The following is a 22,010-nucleotide window of genomic DNA, read 5'->3' as shown; positions in this document are numbered from 1 at the left end:
TGCATACTAAAGTGACACAGAATGAGGCAGAAGTAGAGAAGAAAGACTGTATGTGACAATTACCTGGGAATAAAAATATCTCCACTTTTTTATTGAATACTTATAGCAAGGGCTAAATTATGTACTATTGTCTTTCTAATAAAAAAGCTCAATTTTAATTTTTCATCTCTGTAAACTGTCAAGTACAAAACTACATGAGTACTATAAGAATGAATTTTGCAAATATTTGTAAGTAAGCTATTTTGGGGCTGTAGAAATATTTTCTGTTGGTAACTGTTTATTGTGCCCCATACCAGATAAAAACCGCATATAACTCTGTGACATTTTCTTTGTTCTGAAACATTGTTAAAAGAATGACAGTACATTGAATGGGTATAATTTAATTTTTTCAATTCAAATTTGTTATTCAAGGATTTGAATTTGCTTGAAGTGAATTGTAATCATTATCCAAATTCACTAGTATAAATTAAACAATGGATTAATAAATCTTTAAGACTTTTAAGCCCCCTTAACATTTTGTTCTATAGAATAAGCTGTTTACATTTGGATAATATTAGTTTTTTGTGCAGGTATACAAGTTACCTCAAACTTAAAACAGTCCAGCTGGGCCAGGCACGGTGGCTTACGCCTGTAATCCCAGCACTTTGGGAGGCCCAGGCGGGCAGATCACCTGAGGTCAGGAGTTCGAGACCAGCCTGGCCAACATGGTGAAACTGCGTGTCTACTAAAAATACCAAAAATTAGCCGGGCATGGTGGCACTCGCTGTAGTCCCAGCTATTCGGGAGTTTGAGGCAGGATATTCGCTTGTACCCGGGAGGTGGATGTTGCAGTGAGCCGAGATTATGCCACTGTACTCCAGCATGGGCGACAGAGTAAGACTCCATCTCAAGAAAAAAAAAAAATTAGGCATGGCGGCATGCACCTGTAATCCCAGCTACTCAAGAGGCTGAGGTGGGAGAACCGCTTGAACCCAGGAGGAGGAGGTTGCAGTGAGCCAAGATCGCGTCACTGCACTCCAGCCTGGGTGATGGAACAAGACTCCCATCTCAAAAACAAAACAAAAAACAATCCAACTATTAGCTTAACAGTTCTAGAGGTCAGAAGTTTGACATGGGTCTCACTGGGCTAAAGTCAAGGTGTCAGTAGAATTATGTTTCTTCTAGAGGCTCAAGGGGAAAATATGTTTGCTTGCCTGTTCCAGCTTCTAGATGCTGCCTGCATTTCTTGGCTCCTGGCCCCCTTCCTCCATTTTCAAAGCTAACAAAGAGGAGTCAAGTCCTTCTCAAATCTAATCATTCTGACACTTTGACATTCTGCATCCCTCTTCCAATTTTAAGTACCTTGTGATTACATCGGGCCCACCTGAAGAATCATGCAATAATCTCCCAATTGTAAGATCAATGTTAATTCTATCTGCAACTTTAATTCCCCTTTTCTTCGTAATGTAACATATTCACAGGTCCCAGGGGTTAGAATATGTACATCTATGAGGGACTATTATTCTGCCTTCCACAAATGGCCCTTCTATTACTGTCTTACAACTATTAAAGATTTTACTTCATACCTGGTTGATCCTGCCAGTGGTCGGCGGCGGGGGGCAGGGGGTAGATTTTCAAATGAAACAAACTACTTTGATATTTCACCAGTATAGGTATATAAGGCATATTTAAATTTAGCTGCAAATTTTCCCTTGTGTTTCAAAGGGTATGGTAAGGGAAAACTATAGAAAGAACTGGTACAAATCACAAGTAACACAGTTCCGAAAATCTTCACATCTTGGACACAAGTATTTTTGTTATCAGTGTTCTATATTTTTTAACCATCTGCTAATTAATACAAAACAAATATTGATTAGATGGTTTCGATAGTTGGCAGTCACAATTTCATAAATTCTGCAAGAGAGTAACATTTTAAAGAAGTAAAACCACATCATCTGATATATATGTCTTTGCCTTGTCTGTGCACACACAGAAACAAATGTCCTCTAAGAAAAACTAAGTGAAGAGGTAAACAACCCTTGATTATTTAGATTTTTAAGACGAAGGGGGGAGGAACTTGAATTCCTTCCACAGTATTGTTTAATAACTTATAGCGCACCTCAAAGATCCCTTCTTCACTAAAAAAAAAAAAAAAAAAAAGCATGCATTTGAAGTTGATAAAGACTGCTAATTTACACCTTGAGTTCATCAGTGTTGCAGTGATTATTTTCTATCTTCTGCCTTTTTAGACTTTATAATTTTTATAATGTCAAAACCTATGCAATACTACCTTAAAGGGTTTCTGAAGCAATATAGTGTTCATGAAGAGAAATGCTGAAATGCCTCCTGTAATTAAAAATGAATTAAATATGTTATTTCTTACACTTTTCTCATTTGACTCACACACCGTGGTCCACTTTTTTAATGCAGATGAGGTTGCTCAGGCTGGTCTTGAACTCCAGAGCTCAAGCAATCTGCCTGCCTCAGCCTCCCAAAGTGCTGGGATTATAGGCGTGAACCACCATGCCTGGCCAATGTGGTCCACTTTTAACTTTATAAAGTGACTGAGATTTTTTTAGTCTCTGATTTAATTATCCTTATTGTTAGGATTGAGAAACTAGAAAGTACTGCCAAAAGCTCCAATATTTTTACCCATCTAATTCTGAGAAAAAATTTCCGTGTAGTTATGGAAGATGTTGATTTTCTGTCTGGTTTTCAGCCTTGGTCACCCAAGGGTGCTCCACAGCCCTAATGAACTACCATTCTAACTTTGTAAACTTAAAAACGGAAGAGAGGCATTTTCACACAAAATCATACCATGGTAACAAACAGCTTTCAAGAGGCTTAGCTAATGTGTTCCACATACCCTAATGATGGGGAAAATAATTGGAAGTTACTTTTAAAATAAAAATATTGGACATGTAATTCTACTTTTGCTTTTTGAAATGTAAGGTAGAAACCAAGGAGATGAACCTCATAAGATAAACCTCATAATAAAAGGAATGTCTAGTATGTGTAGAGATTCCTCTCAGTACCTAAAACCCAAGAAGAATCCTCCACGTTTAATGAATCTATGACTTAAGAACCCAGACAAAAGTCCTCAACGGGGATATTTTTTAGAAGACCAGCCTGGTGAAATTTGTCATTCTTACCTTAATAGAGAAGTTCCCTTAAAGAAATCTTGGCAGACTTACACGTTTCTTATTTATCCATGAGCCTGGAACTGCACGCGCATAGGACACATTTTGGAGGCATTTCTCCCTCTGCCTCCGCAGGGACTTTTCTCCTAACCTAACATTTAACATAACACTAGCAAATTAATTCCTGTAGGAGGTGCTGTCGATTTATAAATAACCAAGAAATATCAAGTTGCTAGGTTAGAACTTGTTTATCTGAACGTCTCCGTGGTAAATTAGTCATAATTTATTTTAATAAAGGCCAAAATGGGCAGAGGTTTCTGCAGCGTAGTGGCAGGTCTGCTTACCTTACATTATGAAGCGGAGATCTTGTTTTGAACCATAGGGCTGTAATCTTAAGAAAGCTTTTCATCCGAAAGGCTTGGAGAGACCTTTCTTGCTGTTCTTCCATGAGACTGCTTGCTCATAGTGAATCAAATCATTCCACGCTGCTGGGAGCAGGCGTTTCCCAGTTTTAATCACTGAACATGTGGTATGCTTTGGCATTGAAGCTCAAACAGTTCAAAATCCACCTGAGCCATTTCACTCTTCTCCTTACCTAATGACCACTGGGCCAAGACGCTGGTGGAGGCGGCTGCGGAGGGCCGCAGCTCCACACTCCGGTCCTAAGACCAGGAAGAAAGTAGCACTTTTAGCTTCAGCAGCTGAATGATATTTAAAAATCGTATTTAGGTTTTCTGAAAAAGAAAACCTCTACTATAGTTGTCATTTCTTGAAAAGAGATAAAAGCATGCAATACCTGCAGGCCTTGGGAGCATTCTCTGATCAAAAAGGCAAAAGGCCTTGAAAAAGTTGTGAGGAACAAGTCAGACCGGGGAAACTAAGGTTTGGGAAAGCGGGGGCTGCTGAGAGCTCTCCTACCTGATCGAGGCTCCTAAAATCCGGTTCCTGATGACGGGAAAGGAAGAGGTAACTCCACAGCACCTTCCCCCTTTCTCCTCCCTTCACGACACACTTAACATCACCCCCAGAATGCCCAGAATGTAACAATAATGACGAAGATGTGCGAGATGAACGCGGAGAGCTGCCTGGAATGAAAAGAAAAACACCCTCCGGCCCAAGCTGCCCCGAAGTCGCCTTTCTCCAGTCCCTCCGGCTTGAAGGGCTTTGCGAGGGGGTGGACAGAAGTGGAGGTCCGAGGGTTCCTGGACTGACAGAGCAGGGCTTCCCAGGAGGACGTCGCCCTAAACCTAAAGGAAGCCAGAATGGGGGGTGGGGTAGGGTGACGGGATGAATCCTGGCTGGGGTCGCCCCTTCCCATCTCTAGGCGACGCCCCTCTGCGTGCTCTGGTGGTTTCCTTCTCTGGATGCGCGTCTGGCAACCTTGCGAAAACACCCCAAACCGAAATGGGGAGGCCGAGAATGAGGGGGCGCACACCCTTCCTAGCAGATGCGCCTCCGGCGCCAGGAGGCCGCCCGACACCCGACCCACAAGGTGCGGCGGGGAATGGTCGGGGCCGGCCCTCTGCGCGGCTCCCTGGCCCCCCGTTGGCCCAAGCCATCCCCTAGAAGCAATTCTCAGGCCTTTCCGCTGCGGGCCCGCCCGCCAAGGGCCCTGCCAGTCCCCGCCTAAGCTTGCCGGGCCTCGGGCGCAGTCCCCCGCGCGGGTCGGACTCGCCTTCAGCAGTTAGGAAAGCGAGCGAATTGTTCTGGTCGCTCGCGCTCCACAGGTGAAGAGGGCGCTTTATGAAGCTCTTGGGGCAAACATGAAGATATCAACTTTCGTCAGCAATCTGCAAGCAGAATGTGGACTGGGGGAGACACCCTGTCACTTTGCATTTCCTTTATAAATAAATGAATCAACCTGAAATCGTTACACGCAGGCAAAACAATGCAAAATCCCCAGTGTGAAATTCTAAAGAAAGAGAGTATAAGGGTCTTGGAAAAACTGGAACTCTTAGGGGCTGTGGTTTTCCGGGTCCTCGACAGCCGGCCCTGGAGGGACGTGTCCCCACGGACATTCTGAAACCCTTTCCTTAACTGGAGTTGCAAACACACAGTCTATATTTATGTCAACAATATATGGGGGAGGCATGTCTGTATATATTTACCTCATACATATTTCTATACACTCCAGCGTCTGGGAAGGGTGGGGGGTAAATAACACTGAACGGTTAAAATTATGGAGAAGGGATAATAACTGATTACTAATTTGAAAGTAAACAAACAGGTGACTTTTTCAGATCAAATTCCTCCTTGTATCGTTACAATAAATATCTCTGAAGGAAGCTCTCTATTTATGTTGTCATTGATTAATTCTTCACTACCTCATTTGATTTCGATTTAGAACGATTTGATTCTAATTTAATTAGCATGTAATTTGGATGTACATAATTACTGTAATTATGACATTCAGGTAAGGCAGCTTTAGGCTGAAAGGCAATTTCAAATTTTCTAGCAACCTACTTTGTACTGGGAAATGGACAAGGACTTTGCGCCCTGCTATCCAAGTAGTAATTAGCACATCTTTGAAATAGGCAGTGCGGCGGGGTTTGTATTAAAACAGCAAATACAAACCCAGCCGAGTTACCCGCCGCAAAGGTGGCTGCGAGTCCCCGGAAACGCGCTGCTGCTCCCCGGCGCGAGTTCAGGGAGCCCGGCACCCAGGCGCCTTGGCCGGGCTTTCGCGGCTGCGGGTGACGGCGCCTCCGCCGCCTCGGGCGCAGGGTTTGAAGGTGTCGCTTTTTAAATTAAAATACAATAAATATGCGCTGGGGAGGTGGGGGGCACAAAAATGGAGGAGGAGGAAGTCACTCCACCTAGTCCGAAGACGGCTTGGGGTCAGGGAGACAGTGGACTGGAAGAGGACGGAAAGGGGCGGCGGGGGTAGGACGATGCACTGAGAGGAGAGAAAATTGGCCAACGCGCCCAACTGTTACCCGATTTCAGATTTGGGTTTCAAAGGGAAAAGGAGAGGACAAAAGGGGTCGTTTTGCTCCGGGAGGATGTGCGCACCCTTCGGGGAGGCCTGGAGCTGGGCATCTGGGGGCTTCTCGCCGCCCTCGGGGGCCCTGCGCGCCGGACCCGGCTCCTGCCTGCCCAGCCGCCCCCCCGCGCCCCACTCGGGCTGGGGTGTCCGCCGGAGGACGAAGGCGAGGCAGAAGGCTGCTCTGGCCCGCCCCGGGTTGGGGCTGCGAAAGCAGCGGGTCCGTGGCCTCCCTGATTGTCCACGGGAGGGTGGTAGGGTGGGATGGTTTGGTGGCCTGTTTGAATCGGCCTGGTTCCAGCCGGCCCCGGATAGTCCACGCGGGCCTTGCGGGCCGGGAGCCGCGGATGCAGAGTCGTAGGGGTCTGCGTCCACAGCTGGATCCCCACATCCTGGGGTCCACGTCGCTGCCGACAACGCTTCAGCGCTCTCAACTTTAAGTTGGAAGACCCTGAAGTTGCCTTGAAAAGGATGTTAAATGCGACAATTCTAAGACCAGGGCCAACCGGTCCTTACTTTGTTTTGTTTGGATTTTCAGTTAGCACGTTCCAGAAACGACCCTTTTGCCCAGAAGCCACTGCCAAGTAGTGCTCCCCACCCCCAATAGCAGGGTTCATTCCCCGCTGGAACGCAAACCCTCGCGTTTCTTCGCAGGATCATCTTGGTTGCTGCTGCTCGCGGCAAAAGCCGGTCTCCACACGCTGACAGCCGCAAGCCAGGCAGGCGGCGGCCTTCCCGCCTCGGAGCTCTAGGTGGCGCCAGCGAGCCGCACTCGCCAAGCTCCTCTTATGGGAATCAAGAGCTACTGTCAAACATAAAAGCAAATCAGAGTTTTCAGTTTTTTTAATGTGTTAAGAATGTTATTCCTTAAGAAAATTTGTAGCTAAATTATTCTCACTTAAAATAAACACTTAGTATACCAATTACACAAATGGGCGGGATTTATGTGAGATTTACTTCATCTGCATTTTTGTAGTGGAAGAGAGCCTTGGTGAATACAGATAATAGATGCAAATAAGATTAGAGTTAAAATAAATAAAGTTTCCATCCGAATAAAAAGAAATTCAATTTTACACGACTTGTAACCATTTGACGGAAGGTCCAGACACGCCATTCAGGTGCACAATCTAATCTCGTCAAAATAATGTTGTTTCCCTCCTCGAGGAAAGAAAATCTCTTTCTTTTCTTTTTCTTTTTCCTTGTCAGGTAGAATCCAATTCATTCCAAGGGGAGAAAACTGGTGTCAGAAAAGGAAACGCCGGAGGATGGTGCGGATCGTGGCTGGGTGGGCGCAGGGCGGAGGAAAATTTGCTTTTCGTTCCTCTGTTGCGCTGGAAGCTAAGGGACAGGAAACGCCAGGGAAACTGGGGGACTCGAAATCGCACTGCCCTCACCCGGGCCCGGGCCCGACTCTGCGCCCCCAGGCCGCGGCCTTCATCCGCGCGGACCTCCAGGCCACTACCCACCTCTGAGTTTGGGCCCTTGGCCACCGCCTCCAGCTCCTTCTGGCCCCTGAGCCGGAGAGGCACAGGGCTCTAGGGCCCCGAGGTGGCCCTGGGGAGGCGCGGACCCACCGCAATTGGGGACCGAACTCGTGTTCTAACTGGGGGGCTCTCGCCTCCCACGCGCGCTGTCTCCAATTTGGTCAACCCCGGCCGGCCGGTCGCCACCCGCTCAAGTCAAGGTTCCCCGTGCCCCCAAGGGCGCCTAGGGCTGGGGGGAGGCCAGGCAGGGGGCCTAGGCCCTCTTTTCGCCTGTTGGCTTCGGCCGGGGCCCCCGGCCCCGGGGCCCCGGGGCCCCGGGGCCCCGCTCCCTCTGGGCTCAGGTTCCCGCTCCCTCTGGGCTCAGGTTCCGTGGGCTGCTGTCTCCCGGCTGGACGCTCGGGCCGGGGCAGCCGCCCGCCGCTCCCAGGAGCCTGGGTGATGGACGTCCGCTGACCCGCGGGGCAGAGGCAGCGCTCACAGTCCTTGATCACTGGCCTGCGGAGGGAGCCGCGCGGCCAGCGGGACCTGCACAGCCGGGCCCTTTGATCTGCCTTTATTATCAACGACAAACAAAGCTGCTTGGGCCCGACGCCCGGGCGCCCGCGTTCCTGGGGAGACCCACCACACCCTTTACCCCGCGCCGCCAGCCCGCGGCCCCCAAACGCGCCAGGCACCCTCTGGGCCTCCAGTGCTGCGGCCCGAAGCCCCTACAGGAAACGTGCCCCTACCAGCCGGCTCTCCAGAAGACCATCCCCCGACCAGAGGCGCTTAGGGAGTGGGGGGCTCCCGGTTATGAACAGCTTGATCGGGGAGAGAAAAAGGCCAAAGTGAAGAAAAACTCCAGGAAGAAGAGCGGGGCAGCCTGGCTGCCGGGAGCTTAAGAAGGAGAAGGAAGAAGCCATTGAATGTCACGCTGCAAACTCCCTGCTGGGGAACTTCGTTCTGTTTTATCGCTACTTTGCGACTTGGTGTTTCAGAACAGTTTCCGAGAAAACATTTTGATGATTGTTAATAACAAGAATTTATTTTTTCTTTCCTAAAAATCAAAACCTTCGCTCAAATTCCCAAGGTGGACAGTAATCAAAAATGGAAAAAAAATTATGTTGGTGCTGACTTCGCTTGTATTTCCTCTTGTGTGGGAAGTCTTTTAGAAATATTTTTATCTGTAAATATGTGCTTTATTTTCTAAATTAAAATTTTTTCGAATTGCGAAATTATCTCATTTACCAATTTTCTTTTTGTCTCTCTCTCTTTTCTCCCTCTTTTAAACTGGGGCTGTTAAGTTGGTGGTCAGAAGACAAAGAGAGTGAAAATAATTTTCATTTCAATAATTGCCTTCTGGTCAATTTAACTGTGCCTTATTTTGAAAGAGACTGTCTAAATGAGATTCCTGTCCCAAATGTGTTCCCAGGCCTGATCCCAGCCTTTAATTATTCCCGAGTTTTTTTCTTCAGAATAAGACGCCGCACTGAGTAATCACAAAGAAGTCAGAGAGCATCCTTGAACCTTTTCAGAAGCAGCGCCACTGATATTCAAATAACCTGCGAGGGCCATTTGACGGCGCGGGGACCTAGGCATTTCCAATTCACTATTTGCATAGATCAGTCGTCTTTGAAAAGGAAAGGAGCAGTTGTCTTCCATAACATTAAAAAGCCTAGTTATCAAATCAAGTGCTTAGTTTGGGGGCTTTTAAAACGTTTACATTTTATCTCAGGTTGCCCTTTACCGTTTGACATGCAAATTTGGTGCAGTTAATTTAGACAATTAAAAAGATCTTCAAGGGAGCTTTGTCACAGAGAATATTTGGAGTTTTCCCCGCGGACCAGCTGAGATAAAGTTGGCCAGAACAAATGATGTCTAGGAGATTAATTAGATATTTGATAAGACATGAATCCCTAATAAGGGAATACAAGGCACAGGGGGCTGCTGTGTGCTCTAAGTCAAAATTAATAACATTTAACAAGATTTTCATTTAGGCATGAAATGTCTTTTCCGGGGTATTGACTCTAGCGATTTATTCCCTTGAGTTGCCTTCCAACATACAGGGCCTTGGGAGCTAAAGACTTCTTTTTTAAAAGCGTTTTCCTTTCACAGATTGTTTTTAAATCACTTTTTAAAAACAAACAACCCCACCAGAATTTTCTCTGACGCCTCCCAGAGGTTTAGGCACCTCCTCAGTTAAAGCTGCCAAGGACCTTTGCATTCTTTAGGCGCTCCAGAGTTTTAAAATGTCACCTTTTGAGAGCCTTCACATTAAGCAATGCAACTACACGTCCTTATAACCCAATTTAATTTATGCTGTTGATATACAAATAAATAATTTTGACTTCTCAAAAACGTATATGTAGTATGGCTTTTATAACCCACATAAACTTTACATTACCTACAACTAACATTAAGGGAATTTTTTCCCAACCGAAAAAAAATATCGACCCACGAAAAGGTTACTGAGGGGGAAACAGGATTTTTAAAAAAGGAAATGTATTGTTCAGAGTCCTTTAATAATACCAAAATGAAAATATGATGTCAAGATTTTCTTCATACAGATAAACGCATTTAATTTCTTTAGATGACCTTAACTTACGTGTTTGTGAGTGAAATGATAACTCAACATTTTAAATATCTTTTACATATATACTGACTTTCACAAAGTGCATCAGAAAATTAAAAAAACTCCCTGAATTTCAGGGATTCACCCAAAAAAACTCTATTCGAATGAACATTTACAAGAAAATAAAAGAGAACACAATATTTTGAACCCTATTTATACAGATGTTATGAAATACAGAGAAACTGTCGCTAGACTTCCAGTTTAATTTCTCACCTTAAGCCTTTCGATGCTTCCTTTTTTAGGAAAAGTCTCATTGTAAGTAGACATCAGGCAGGACTTGGAGCATTTTATATATAATATAATCCACACAAAGGGTGTTTTTATCGGTCCCGTTTGTTTTCAAATGTTCTGACAGTCCTTTGCTGGGTGGTGGCTTGTTTTTGAGAAAAGGAAAGAGACGGGTGTTGGAGGGAGGTGGATAGTGGGCAAAGAGGGAGCCTTTCTATGTATTGCTCTTCGCTCGAGAAGTTTGGGCGAGTGGTATGTGTGTGCGCGCGCGAGTGTGCGTGCTTGTGGTTGCAGGTCTCCGGTGTATGTGTACGTCTGGGAGTACGGTTTTTAAAGTGTTTGTGTCGGAGGATGGTTCGCTTTTGTTTCCGGACCACGCATTCGATTCTCATCCGGGCGCGGAAGGCGGAGGGGAGCTCCTCGCACGGCGGGCGAACCGCAGCCCGGGAACCCTGAGCGGCTCCACCTCGCGCCCAGCCGGGGCCCCGGGGGCGTCACTGAAGCCCCTGCCCTCCCATCCCCCGCTCTCTCGCCCTCCGAACCTCTCGTTCGTTCTCGGTGTCTCTACTCGCTCGCGTGCTCGCGCCTCTCGCCCGGCCTCTAAGAGTCGTTGGGGCCAGACGCTGCTTCCTTGCCTCCGGAGGAGGCCGCCGCCGCCGCCGCCGCCGCTGCCGCCGCAGCCGCTGCCGCTGCCGCCGCCCGGGCGGCACTGACGCCGGAGTCATGCAGGATGAGGTCGGGGGATTCGGAACGGGGCGTCTCCAGGTTGCTGGCGTCCGTGTCACTGTCGCTGCCCTTTTTGCCCCCGCCGCCCCCGTTGTGCGTCTTAATGTGTTTGCTCAGGTGGTCGCTGCGCATGAAGCGCTTGTTGCACACAGGACAGGCGAAGCGCTTCTCGCCCGTGTGAGTCCGCAGGTGCCGCTGCAGCTCGTCCGAGCGCGTGAAGCGCTTGCCACAGAAGAGCCAGTTGCACACGAAGGGCCGCTCGCCCGTGTGCCAGCGCAGGTGCGCCTTCAGGTGCGACGTCTTCCCGTACACCTTGCCGCAGCCCGGGATGTGGCAGCTGTGCAGGCCCTTGCGCCGCAGGCTCGCCCCGGCCGGGCCCAGCCGCTCTGCCTCCTGGCAGTTGGGGCAGTCGCAGGTGGCGCGGCCCGAGTAGCGGCGGGCAGAGCGTGCTGAGCTCCCCCCGGCGGCGGCGGCCGCGGCGCCCGAGATCATGGCGCTGGCGGCGGCGGCTGCCACGGCGGCGCTGGAGTCCGAATAGGAGGGCAACACCGGCTTGAAGCCGTCCTGGGCCAGCAGGTGCTGGCTGGTGGAGAGCAGGTGCGAGGCGGCGGCAGCGGAGGAGCCGAGACCCGTGGAGCTGAAGGCCGAGTGCGTGAGGGAACTGAAGTCGGGGTTGTAGGTGCCCAGCTGCGAGTGCAGCGAGGCCTGGGGGGCGCCCGAGTGCAGCGAGCTCTGGAGCCCCCCAGCGGGGTTCTGCACTTCCAGCCACGACCCCGGGCTGCTGTGCACGTCCCACCACGACGACGCCGCGCCGTTGGTCACCTCGCCGGCCGCCAGCGTCGAATGGAAGCCCGACTTGTACCACGACTCGTACGGGTGCGCCATGCCCACGCGCGGGTACAGGCCGTCGGCCGCCGTCGTGTGCACCTTGGAAATGAAGGCCGACTGGCCACCCGCCTCCTGCGGGGACACTCCGGCCGCTGCCGCCGCGGCAGCCGCCGAGTTGGAGAAGAGGCCGCCGTAGTCGCTGCTGAAGGCGGACGACGTGGGCGACGTGGAGGCCAGGCAGAAGGCGCTGTTGGCGGCGCCCGAGCCGCCCGCCAGGCCGCCCGAGCCACGGCCCCCGGTGGCCACCGCGAAGCCCGAGAGGCTGGAGCCGAGGTTGCAGCTGGACGAGGAGCGCTTCCAGGGGTGAAAGCCGCCTTTGGCGAAGGCGCTCGACTCCGGCAGCGTCGTCAGCGGGCTCGTGTTGCCGATCTTGTTGCAGGTCGCCGCTAGCATGGCCAACGGGGTCGTTCCGAAGCGCGGCTCTTCCTAAAGTGGGTAGGATGGGGGAGGGAGCAAGGAGGAGGAGGGCAGGAGGAAGTGGGGAAGAAAGAAAGTGCACCCGTGAGCAGCCTTGTCCCCTGCGGCTGCTCCCGGGGGGGCCCTAGCTCCCCGCCTCGCGCCTCCTCCCCACGCGCCCGCGGAAGAGTCACCGCACCGGGCGCGGGACAGTGGCCATCACCGCGGCGAAGGTCCGGGGGCCGGAAAGTTGCTCTTCGCTGAGGCTGTAAATCAAAGATGCCTCCGTGTTCCCCGCCTCAGTCGCTGCAACCCTGACTACAACCGGACTTGGGTTGTCGCGGTAAACCGGCTCCTCTCCCAGAAGACCCCAAGTCGCCCTTCGGGGTGACGCGCGAAGGTAAACACAGAGACCAGAGACAACAAACACCGGGCGAGGGCGGAGGCGGCCGAAACAGCAGCCAGGGACGGGCGAAACTTGCAGCACTCCCAGGGTGGCTACGACTTGACTTTTCTTTTTTAATAGAAAACGTTTGGTTTTAAAGTTTACACACACACAAACACAGCGATTATGAAAACAACAATCCGAGGATAAGCGGCCAGAGACGTATTTTCAAAGTCACGGGCGAACTGGGGAGACGCGGAAATGTAAATATTTATTAGCGTGACTAGATGGACTGCAAAACGATTAAGACTGTTTTCTGGAAACACCACTGTCGCATAATTGCAACAAAATCCCCAAAGCAAGGCGGGGGGTGGGGTATAAATCACGAGGGGAAGAAAAGAAACCTCTAGCTTTTCTTTGAAACCAAGTAAAAAAGGACTTCATTAAGAAGGCCTTTTCTTGCAAAGGCATCTGCTGGGTTCCAAAAACTTGGGGAAAAAATCGGTCCCAGAAATGTGGCAAGTGCTAATAGAAGCTGAAGCTGCAGTCCAGCAGCAACAGTTTCTCGGGAGCCGCAGACCCCAGAAGCCATAACGAAAAATTACTCCGGTTAAAACAAGCAAATGCATTGCCGCGCTTGCGACTTACCCCGAGTATAGACGTGGCCATAGCAGGTCTCTGGCTGCGCAGCGAGGCTGGGAGCGGGGCTGAGCCTGGCGGCTGCTCGGAAAAACTGCTTGGGTCCCGCGCGGCTCCCGCGTCCCCGCGCTCGCGCCGAGCGGACTCCGGGCTCCCGCCGGCTAAACTCAGCCTAAGTGAGAGGAGCACCCGCTTTGAAGTGCCGCTGGCTGCGCCTCTCACCCAATGAGGGCGCAGGCAGAGCAGACGGGAGCTGCCCCGCAGCCAATCAGACGCGCCGAGGGGCCCGGGCCCGGGCTCCCGGCGCGTGCCAGTCAAGTCGGCTAGCTAGGGCGGCGGGGGTGGAGGGGAGTAGGGGGGGATACTTGGGTGGGGGGCGAGGGCGGGCTGGGGACTGAAGAAATTACAGTGCAATTAAAAATTTGCACACACTCACGCACCAAGCCAGGTTTAAGTACCAATGAAACCGGGCCACAAGCACCCCCCCCCCACACACACACAAACCACCCCGAGATGTTGCAAGTTAGGGCTGACAGTCCTACTCGACTCCCCACTTGTAGGAAAGGAGGCAGGAGAGGAGGAGACACCCAGGCACAGCCCGCACCAGCAGGGCCCAAGTGGAGACGGAAATGTCAGCCCTCACTTTGTGTGTCCAGGCTCTTGCCTACAGAACACAACTTCAGCTTATATCTATCATTCTTGCTTGGGATTTTTTTTAAAAAATCATTTTCGTGTGTCTTCTACCCAATTCCTTATTCCACTAGATTCAATGTTACTCTCACAGTTATACTGGGGAGGGGGACACGAAGGGACAGTTCCTCCGAGAGGAGCGAAATAGGCCTCTCTGTACAGATCTACATCCACAGATTTGTTGGGAGGGCCTGGAGCCTGCTGCATCCCGCCATTTCCCCCCAGCGGTGTAAGTGACTTCCTAATTGTCGCTCTGGCCTCTGACCCGGGGGGTAATACAAGTGCCACTCACGCTAGAGGCTTCTGGTGGTAATTGAGGGCACCCTTTGTACGGTTTCGCCAGCGCTAAGATACCAGGTTAACCCAGTTGTCAAATATGACTAAACAGTGGGATGTGCTGATTATCTGCCGGGTTTTGCTGGGGGCTGGCGTGGGGGTGGGAGGCATCAGCCCATACAACACGCTGCACGAAGCCGCTTATTTTCACACTGTAACAACTTTGGAAACAGAGACCGGCGCGAGCGGCGTCCGCCCCCACCTCCACCTCCGCTGAAGCTGCAGCTTGCTCGGCTGTTTGTTTAACCCGGTGAAGATTTGCATGTCGCGTTTCATCCTGGAGTGGAATTTTCTTGTCCCAGCTCCAGCCCACTCCCACTCCAGACTGCCAAGGCCTAGAGTTTCGTCTGTAAGGCAAGTGCGCCGTGTTAAGAGGTGGGGTCCCCCTTACTGCCCTGCTTTCACGGACGTGCCCGAGAAATCTCTCCAGGATTTTCACCCGGGAAGGCGGAGGACCAGGCCACACGTGGGCGCCCCCACATTTTGCAGGCTGGAAGCATCCTGAAGTCCTCCCTGGACCTTGTCAGTGTGAAAAGAGGTGTCCTCAAACAGACCAGGGTGCGTCTTCGAGTCCCCCAGCAACCGCTGAACTGCTTGTTTTTCTCTTTCTGGGCCCCGCTTTCTCTTTCTTCTCCAGGGTAACCAGAAGCTGTTTTTGAACCAGAAATACCAGCGCTCTCGGGCAGACCTGGGCGCTGGTTTTAACATAGCACACTCCCCACCAAACCCACACCCTGCTTCTTAGGAAAAAAAAAATTAAACTACCAACCCCAAACCCTCGAGTGCAAACGATGAGTTGTCGCGGAGCGGGTGCAAATGACAAGGATGTGGAACTGTGCCACCCGTGTTTTCTCTCCTCTTTTGCAAGATCTCTTGACCTAAAAGTACGACCAGAGTGGCACTGCTCTCGGCCCTGTGATGGAGCCTGGGTGCGTCTTGGCGCACTCCGTGGGTGGGGAGGGCTATGAGGGTCGCTTTCTTGGATTCCTGTTAAAATACTTTGGCTCAGAATGGTTTTTTTTCTTCTTCTTTTATTTTTTTCTCTTTTTTAAGGTGGCGAAAGCACCAAGGAAATTATGACAGAGAAAGAGAAGGGACAGAGGAGAAGAGAATGAGAAGGCTCGTGTGGCTGTCAATGAAGTGCTGTGCCCTGGGAGACTGTAGTGGAAATGGGGGTGGGGAGGTGTGAAAAGTCCCTGGGGGACGCGGGGTGGAGGGTTGAGGAGAAATCAGACCGCCTAGACGAGCCGGAAAGCCCAGCAGGGGGACCCGGGGGCCGTTCCCAACAGGTGACTTCTGCCCTGGAAGAAGACAGTGGTTCTCGGCTTCCCATAGAGTCTCCGCGTGGATTTACTAATAGAGGGATTGTTAAGTGGCAGCGAGGCGTTTCCGACTCACCCTGTGCAGCCCGGGGAGGAGAAACGCCAAGATTTCCCCCGTCCACCTCCTCCCCCACCCCCAACACACCCTCTCCTTAAGGAAACCTGACAAAGTAATAAATAAGACAATCCGAAAAGCCACTTAGCACTAGTGACATTTTCAAGCCAACCATTTAAAACAGTTCTCGCAGACACCTCGGGCTCTGGCGCCCTGCTCGCCTTCCTCTTCTCCTCCTCCCCTCGGGTCCCCTCCCCTCCCCCTCCCGCCGTTTTCCCGTAGTTCCAGCTGTCCGACTCTAGACGTGGGCACTCGCATATTCCTTTAGATACACGCGTCTGCATCACAATAAAAGTTAGGGAAATCTTCCAAACGAACGCAGGCAAACACCCGGGCCACTTCAACTCTAAGGTGGGGCCCCAAGGAAATCTTTCGGAGGAAGTCCAGATTTTTTTCGTCTGACAGATTTTTTTCATCCTCTAAAAAAATCTAGTTTTTAAACAAAGATCAATGTGTTATGCTAAAGTGTTGAGCTGACTGTTAAAACATTTGGGGAAATAATGACAATGTAACAAAGGCCTGGTTTGGAGTGAATCATCACCCTTTTAAAAGTTAAAGCAATTTTCAGGAGAATAGCTTTCAGCAAACGCTTTACATTATTCAAAACGGCCAAATAATGCTCTATTATAGCGCCTGAATGCTGCCAGTCAGCCCCTAAGTGCAATTTGTGCAAAGGCCCCGGTGCCTTATCTCCACTTCTTTATAAAGAGGTGAATATAAAACAATTTCTTCCAAACCCAGACAGAGAGCACGAAAATTGCTTCCCTTTCTGCAATCAGGGCAATTTAACTGGAGTGCAATTAGCACTATTAAATGTCGATTCTGCATAAACAAATCTGACTGAGCAGCGAAAGTGGGGTGAGAACCTCATATACACTGAAACTGATTTTTTAAAATTATGTATCCGGGTCCTTTACAATTGATCCGTGACGTTTTCATCTTGGAATATATTTACATCATAAATACACTATGGTTAAATCAACATAATTTTTTTGCAAAAAAATTCAATACGAATCCTAATAAAGAAGAATAGGGTAATTAAAGGGAAGAGTTCACTTCCTTTGAACAAATATTGTTTCTCCCATCTAGGCTCTCCCGGGAGCTTTGATCTGAGCAACTGCTCAAGTTGCTGTGTTTAGAAGGCAAAGCCAGGGAAACAATTCGGTCATTAGCACTGATAGGAAGGATTGGACCTCCTAAGCCACAGATAAAATGCTTCTCCCTGATGCGCAGAAAACATAGTGGCGACTGGGAGGACCAGTTATTTTCTGAATAACTAGATATAGTAACTGGTTAAATATTAAGTGACTGCCCAGTCTCCCCGGAGCTTTGACCTAGCACAGAGTTTAGCAGCGGATATACACCACTGGGGTGGGGTGAGGTTGGGGTGGGGTGAGGTGGAGTTGGGGGGACTCCGGAATATGGTTGAAGGGGAGGCACTGCGGGAGGAGGAACGGAAGGTGCTCGCCTTGGCCAGGCTGGCTGCAGTCAAAGTCTGGACCACCGGGACTAGGAGGAGGGGTTGGGGGTGAAGGGAGCCCAGCCTATAAAAAGCATTTATCTGACCTGTCCTCCCTACTGCCTTTATTTATTTGCTAAGCCACAGCGCTCCTTTTTAAATGATTTGTGCAATTAATTATGCTTTTCATTTGCATGATCTTCACTAGAGCAGTGATTATCAGGTCAGCACGGTGTGGGAGTTGCAGAGATACATTAATAACTTGAGTTAAAAAAAGAAAAAGCTGCCCTTGTGTACCAATGTTGCCTGCCATGAGCAAGGGAGAAGGAAGCCCAGGAAGGTCCATAGTGCCTGTTGAGTCGGGTGAATCCTTTCCACAGTTGGAGTCTTGTCAGCGGTTGGTGAAAATGAAATACAGCCTTTGATTAGCAGGGAATCTTTTATAGTTAACACATATTTATATTTTTTAAAGCACCAGTTGTTGAGATCAAATGGATGGAGAAAATTAATTAAAAATTGAGGAACTCTCCCACAGTTTCTGTTGAGCTTTCCTTTAATATTTGTCCTATAATGTCCTAATTCCAGCCCAACCCTTGCAAATGAAAGAGCAAGGAAGATTCAATAGGCCAATGGGACTTTCATCTTTTCTTTTTTTTGTATCTCAGAGGCGTCACTGCTATTTAGCAGTGGTAGAAGATGCAAATCTTTCTTGCCTCTGTAGGGTCTACTGAAGAATTTGAAAACCCCTAGTCTATTAAGTATAGTCCAAACGTTTGTTACACAACTAATTTTCTGCTGTTAGATGTATCTGGGCCATATATTTTAAGCTTGCCTCGATCTGTTTATCTGAGCCCAAAATGCATTAACAATTAAGGGAAAGACTGGTGTGTCAAAGGAAGGAAGGTGACTGTAGACTGTGTGATGATTTTAATGACTGCAATTATTGGAAGATTATTCAACAAGCATCATAGATTTGTTTACTGCATCACTCAGAAACTATGGGGGGCCTATTCAGCTTGGGGTTTTACTTTCCTCCCTCCCTCACCAACTATCAAAGAAGGGTCTTAGACCTAAGCAAATGTGGCATTCTGTAGTCACTTTCTTCTTTTTAAGAGCATCTCTTCCAAAATGATGCACATGTATTGTCTCAGCCAACTCTAATGGAACCACCTTTGGAGACATTAAAGCAATCTTTTCACATAGACCTGAACTAATATCAAGAAAAGCCAGAGGCCAGGATTTTGATCATTACTCAGTTTCTCCTAGCCAGGGTACCAGTTTCCTCAGTGTTACCCTTTCATAGGCAGATTTGAGGAGGCTTCTAACTCTTTCCTCCTCTATCCAGGGCTTGGAGAAGGCACTACAACCACAAAATGTTAAACAGGAGTGTAGGCATACCTCCAGGACATCCTGGGATAAAGATTGGCTTTTCCTTCCTTCCCTTTAACACACCCTCTCCCATGTTATTTCCTATCACAACTCCTGATGTTGCTTTATTAAAAATAAGTAAGTAAAAAGAAAAGGTATGGCTAAATGAATATCCGTTTGTGACTAAGGAAGTTTTTACTGTAAATACAGACACAAGGATGCAAGTAAGGAAAGTTTCTTGTCTGATATCAACAAAATGATCCTCAGTCCACAGTAATCTATAAATTGTGGCATGGGCTTTGCTCATTAATCGTGACAGATTTGGAAGGGAGATTGGGGGAAAAATGAACAGCAAATATCCCCACTAACACTCCCTTTCTTCCCTCCCCTGTAGAACTGAGACCGGAGTGACTGTGCCATCTAGACTTTCTTCCTGGGTTCTGTAATCGCCCAAACTCAAGCTTAAGGTGGACTTGCCTGGAACCTTCCCTGTTCAAATGTGAGCCTGCAGGATTCTGCAAGTGGCAATTAGGAGCCTATTACAAGCCATTAGATTGATCAATGTACCTTAAACAATGCGAATGAATTATATGACTGATTTATATGGGGAAGAAAAAGAAAGCAGTGGGGGAGGACGATTTCATCTCCTTTACATCCACACGCTGTTCTGGAGAAGAACCGGGCCCAGCCTCTGGTTCATCATAGCTTAGAACCACCCGAGCGATTTATCTAGAAAACTTTTCAAGCAAAGACAAGGTCCTCTCAGCTTGTTCGGTGGGTGGCGAGGTGCACGTTCTCTGCCTCTCTCTCGGCTTCCTAAGGAAGAGCTTAGAAAGACCAAGGCCCCGAGGGGCGGCGGAAGGTCACAGCGACTCCACTCCGCTAGCCAAGGACACCACCCGGAGCGGGCCCAGCTGCCTCCTTCCCTAGAGTCTGTCCCCAGAGAGAGGGAGGACGACTTACATATTTGTTTAACGGAGTGCTGGAGAGCTGCGTGGCCTCCTAATTACGTCAGGAACACAGAACCATCAGCCCTTGAAGTTTCCAGCGAGACTTCGGAAGGAGCGGCGACCCGGCTCCAGGCGCGAGATGACGCAGGGGGTGGGGAGGGAGGGTACTCCGTGGAACGGAACTCCAAGCTAGGGCTGGCGGTTCCAGCTAATCTATCTGGCGAAGACAAAATTACAACAGAGCTGGAGCGATCAAAGCTGGCCCCCGCCCCCACCCCACCCCCGCCCGCCCGCCTTCCCTGCCCAAAGTCTGTTTGTAGTTGTCTCCTCGACTGCAGACACACTCGTCCATCTTCTCACGACAAGGAAATTCCTGCCAGTTTTCCCAGAGCCTGCAAGGAGAGGACAAACGCACTTCACCCGTCCCAGAGGAGGAGGATTCCCTTTGTTTAACCTCCTCCTCCCACAGTCGGCCTTCAGCTCTGAAATGGGGGAGGGGAACAGGGGATGGAAAGACCGTGGGCGGGGAAGGGCGGTTATAACAGAACCCCAGGTCCCACTCTGCCTTGCTGGTCCCTCCTCTTCCTCCTCCCTCTTCTCTTTCCAAGCTTCTCCCCCACCTCTCTCTCCCTCCTTCCGATCTTCTAGAGCCTCTTCCCACCCAAGTCCTCTCTCCGGCTCGCGCGCCCAGAGCCTGGGCAGGCGCTGTTTATTTCCCGGCCTTCGTGGTTTGGCGGGAAAGGGCTTCGTCCTGGCTTGTTCTTGAGTGTCTGGGACAAATCCTTTTGTTTGTGTCTAAACGTGGAATGAGAAGCCTTCCAGGTTGATAATGGGGCTCAGAGAGAAGAGGAAAATATCAGAGAAGCAACATGCGTGTGTCTTTTGCAGCCAGTATGCGATGGCAGTCCAGGGTTTGGAACCCCTTCCAGGTGGATCATGATTTCGCACACACACCCAACTGTGCTCATCTGTCTTTCATTACCCATGTTCCACTCTCCTGGGTTCTTTTCTAAGTTAGTTCCTTTCAGCCCTCTCCTTCCTAGACCCTCTTCTCAGAACGCTACCGTTCAGTGAGAGGGTGAGAAAAAAAAGATAGATCGTAAGACTCCCCTCGAGGACCGAAGCACCCCCGTGACATATCCGGAAACAGGCCAGCCCTGGGCCGACACGTCCATGCTTTCTTGATTTCGGCCACTGTAGAGCCCAACCCTGACAGGCTGGACTTTCCCGTCACACCCACCGATGTCAAACCACGCCCTTCCAGATCCAGAAGGATACCCTCCGCCCTGACCCGCTTCTTGGAACATTGACTGAAGGGTATATACACAGGGGTAGAGGAAGTCTCCGTGCACTTTAGACACGTGTTCCTCCCCCTCGCCCCGTTGCCACATGCAGAATGTGCACTGATGACAAACAGACACACTTACCAGGGCACATGCCAGCGGCGTCCATCCTCCTTCCCAGCCAGGCATCAGCAAGCGAGACCGCCTTGAGGCAGGTGCCATCGCCGCAGGGAGGGTGGCTCCGAGCTCCAGATGTCTCCCTGGGAGTCGGGGCATTCAGGTACCCCAAAGCCAGTTTCGAGCCTCCCGGGTGGGGTGGGCGACCTTGACGAGTATGGGCGTCCCCCTCCGCCTCCCGCTGTGCTTCCGCGCCGCTTTCTGCTCTGCACCACCTCCGCCGCCGCAACTGCCCGAGCGCCCCTCTCCGAGAAGCCCTCTGCCCGCTGCATGCAGCCCATAGGCTCCACTACATCTGGGATGCATTGCCCCTTAGTTGTCAATCCCATTATTGTGATCAAGTGAACGTTGCTAATCTCTACATTTATTGTTTAGGTAAATAGAGGCTGCATTTAATCAATATGCAGGGCCCCAGCTCTCGCAGCGCCAAGTAACTTAAGTCAACGGTGAAGATTTCAGTGTGTGCGTAATTACAGTGCTCGCGGAATCATCGCTCCAGCTCAATTCCACGTCTCTTCGCTGACCCGGGGGAGGGGGAGGAGGGAATGGGAGGAATCTCCACCCTCCAAGGGGTCGAGGGCCGGCTCCTTAAGGGCAAGTAAAAGACTTCGTGGCGGTGACACCGCGCGCCTGGCCCGCGCCCTAGGCGGTGCGCACTGTGAGCGCGGGGGCCTGAGGCGGGACTGGGGACTGCCCCCGACTTCTGAGCGGCAGAATCTGGCGCTTGGCGCCCCGGCTCTACCGCTCCTGGACCCCTCCCCTTCCAAATTTGCCTCAGGGAGGAGGGTGGTTCCCCATTCGGCGGGTCCCCGGCAGGCGGGAAAGCGGGGGCGGGGCCCTGGAAGTGGGTT

The 22,010-nt window shown here is 50.3% G+C and overlaps 2 protein-coding genes across 3 annotated transcripts in view; one reads left to right on the top strand and one right to left on the bottom strand.

Moving 5' to 3' along the window:
* CIRSR (corepressor of RBPJ and splicing regulator) overlaps positions 1–502 on the top strand; it is a 46,884-nt gene extending 46,382 nt beyond the window's left edge. Inside the window, 1 exon segment of the mRNA XM_065525661.1 lies at positions 2–502. Coding sequence (XP_065381733.1) covers positions 2–56 — 55 coding nt within the window. The 3' untranslated portion in view covers positions 57–502.
* Positions 503–10,070: 9,568 nt separating this feature from the next.
* On the bottom strand, positions 10,071–21,390 carry SP9 (Sp9 transcription factor). Of its 2 annotated transcripts, XM_065525658.2 has the most exons (3): positions 21,127–21,390; positions 19,713–20,091; positions 10,071–12,465 (listed from the first exon to the last, which is right to left on the bottom strand). In XM_065525658.2, the coding sequence occupies exon 3, from the start codon at positions 12,430–12,432 to the stop codon at positions 11,026–11,028; it is 1,407 nt and encodes a 468-aa protein (XP_065381730.1). In that variant the 5' UTR covers positions 12,433–12,465; positions 19,713–20,091; positions 21,127–21,390; the 3' UTR covers positions 10,071–11,025. The 2 variants fall into 2 exon arrangements, with proteins under 2 accessions (XP_065381730.1, XP_045223213.2); XM_045367278.3 differs by lacking the exons at positions 19,713–20,091; positions 21,127–21,390 and adding an exon at positions 13,469–13,628.
* Positions 21,391–22,010: the final 620 nt, after the last annotated feature.

This window comes from Macaca fascicularis, chromosome 12 (genome assembly GCF_037993035.2).
Source record: "Macaca fascicularis isolate 582-1 chromosome 12, T2T-MFA8v1.1".
Lineage (NCBI taxonomy): Eukaryota > Metazoa > Chordata > Mammalia > Primates > Cercopithecidae > Macaca > Macaca fascicularis.
Note: the sequence above shows the minus strand (reverse complement) of the source record. Positions and strands in the feature narration are given on the sequence as shown.

What these genes read in the sequence shown, in the direction of transcription:
- SP9 (XM_045367278.3), bottom strand. Translation starts at nt 13,489, where the DNA reads ATGGCCACGTCTATACTCGGG. An exon ending in TGGCCACGTCTATACTCGGG is followed by an intron (nt 12,466 to 13,468) that starts GTAAGTCGCAAG and finishes TACCCACTTTAG; the next exon opens with GAAGAGCCGCGCTTCGGAAC.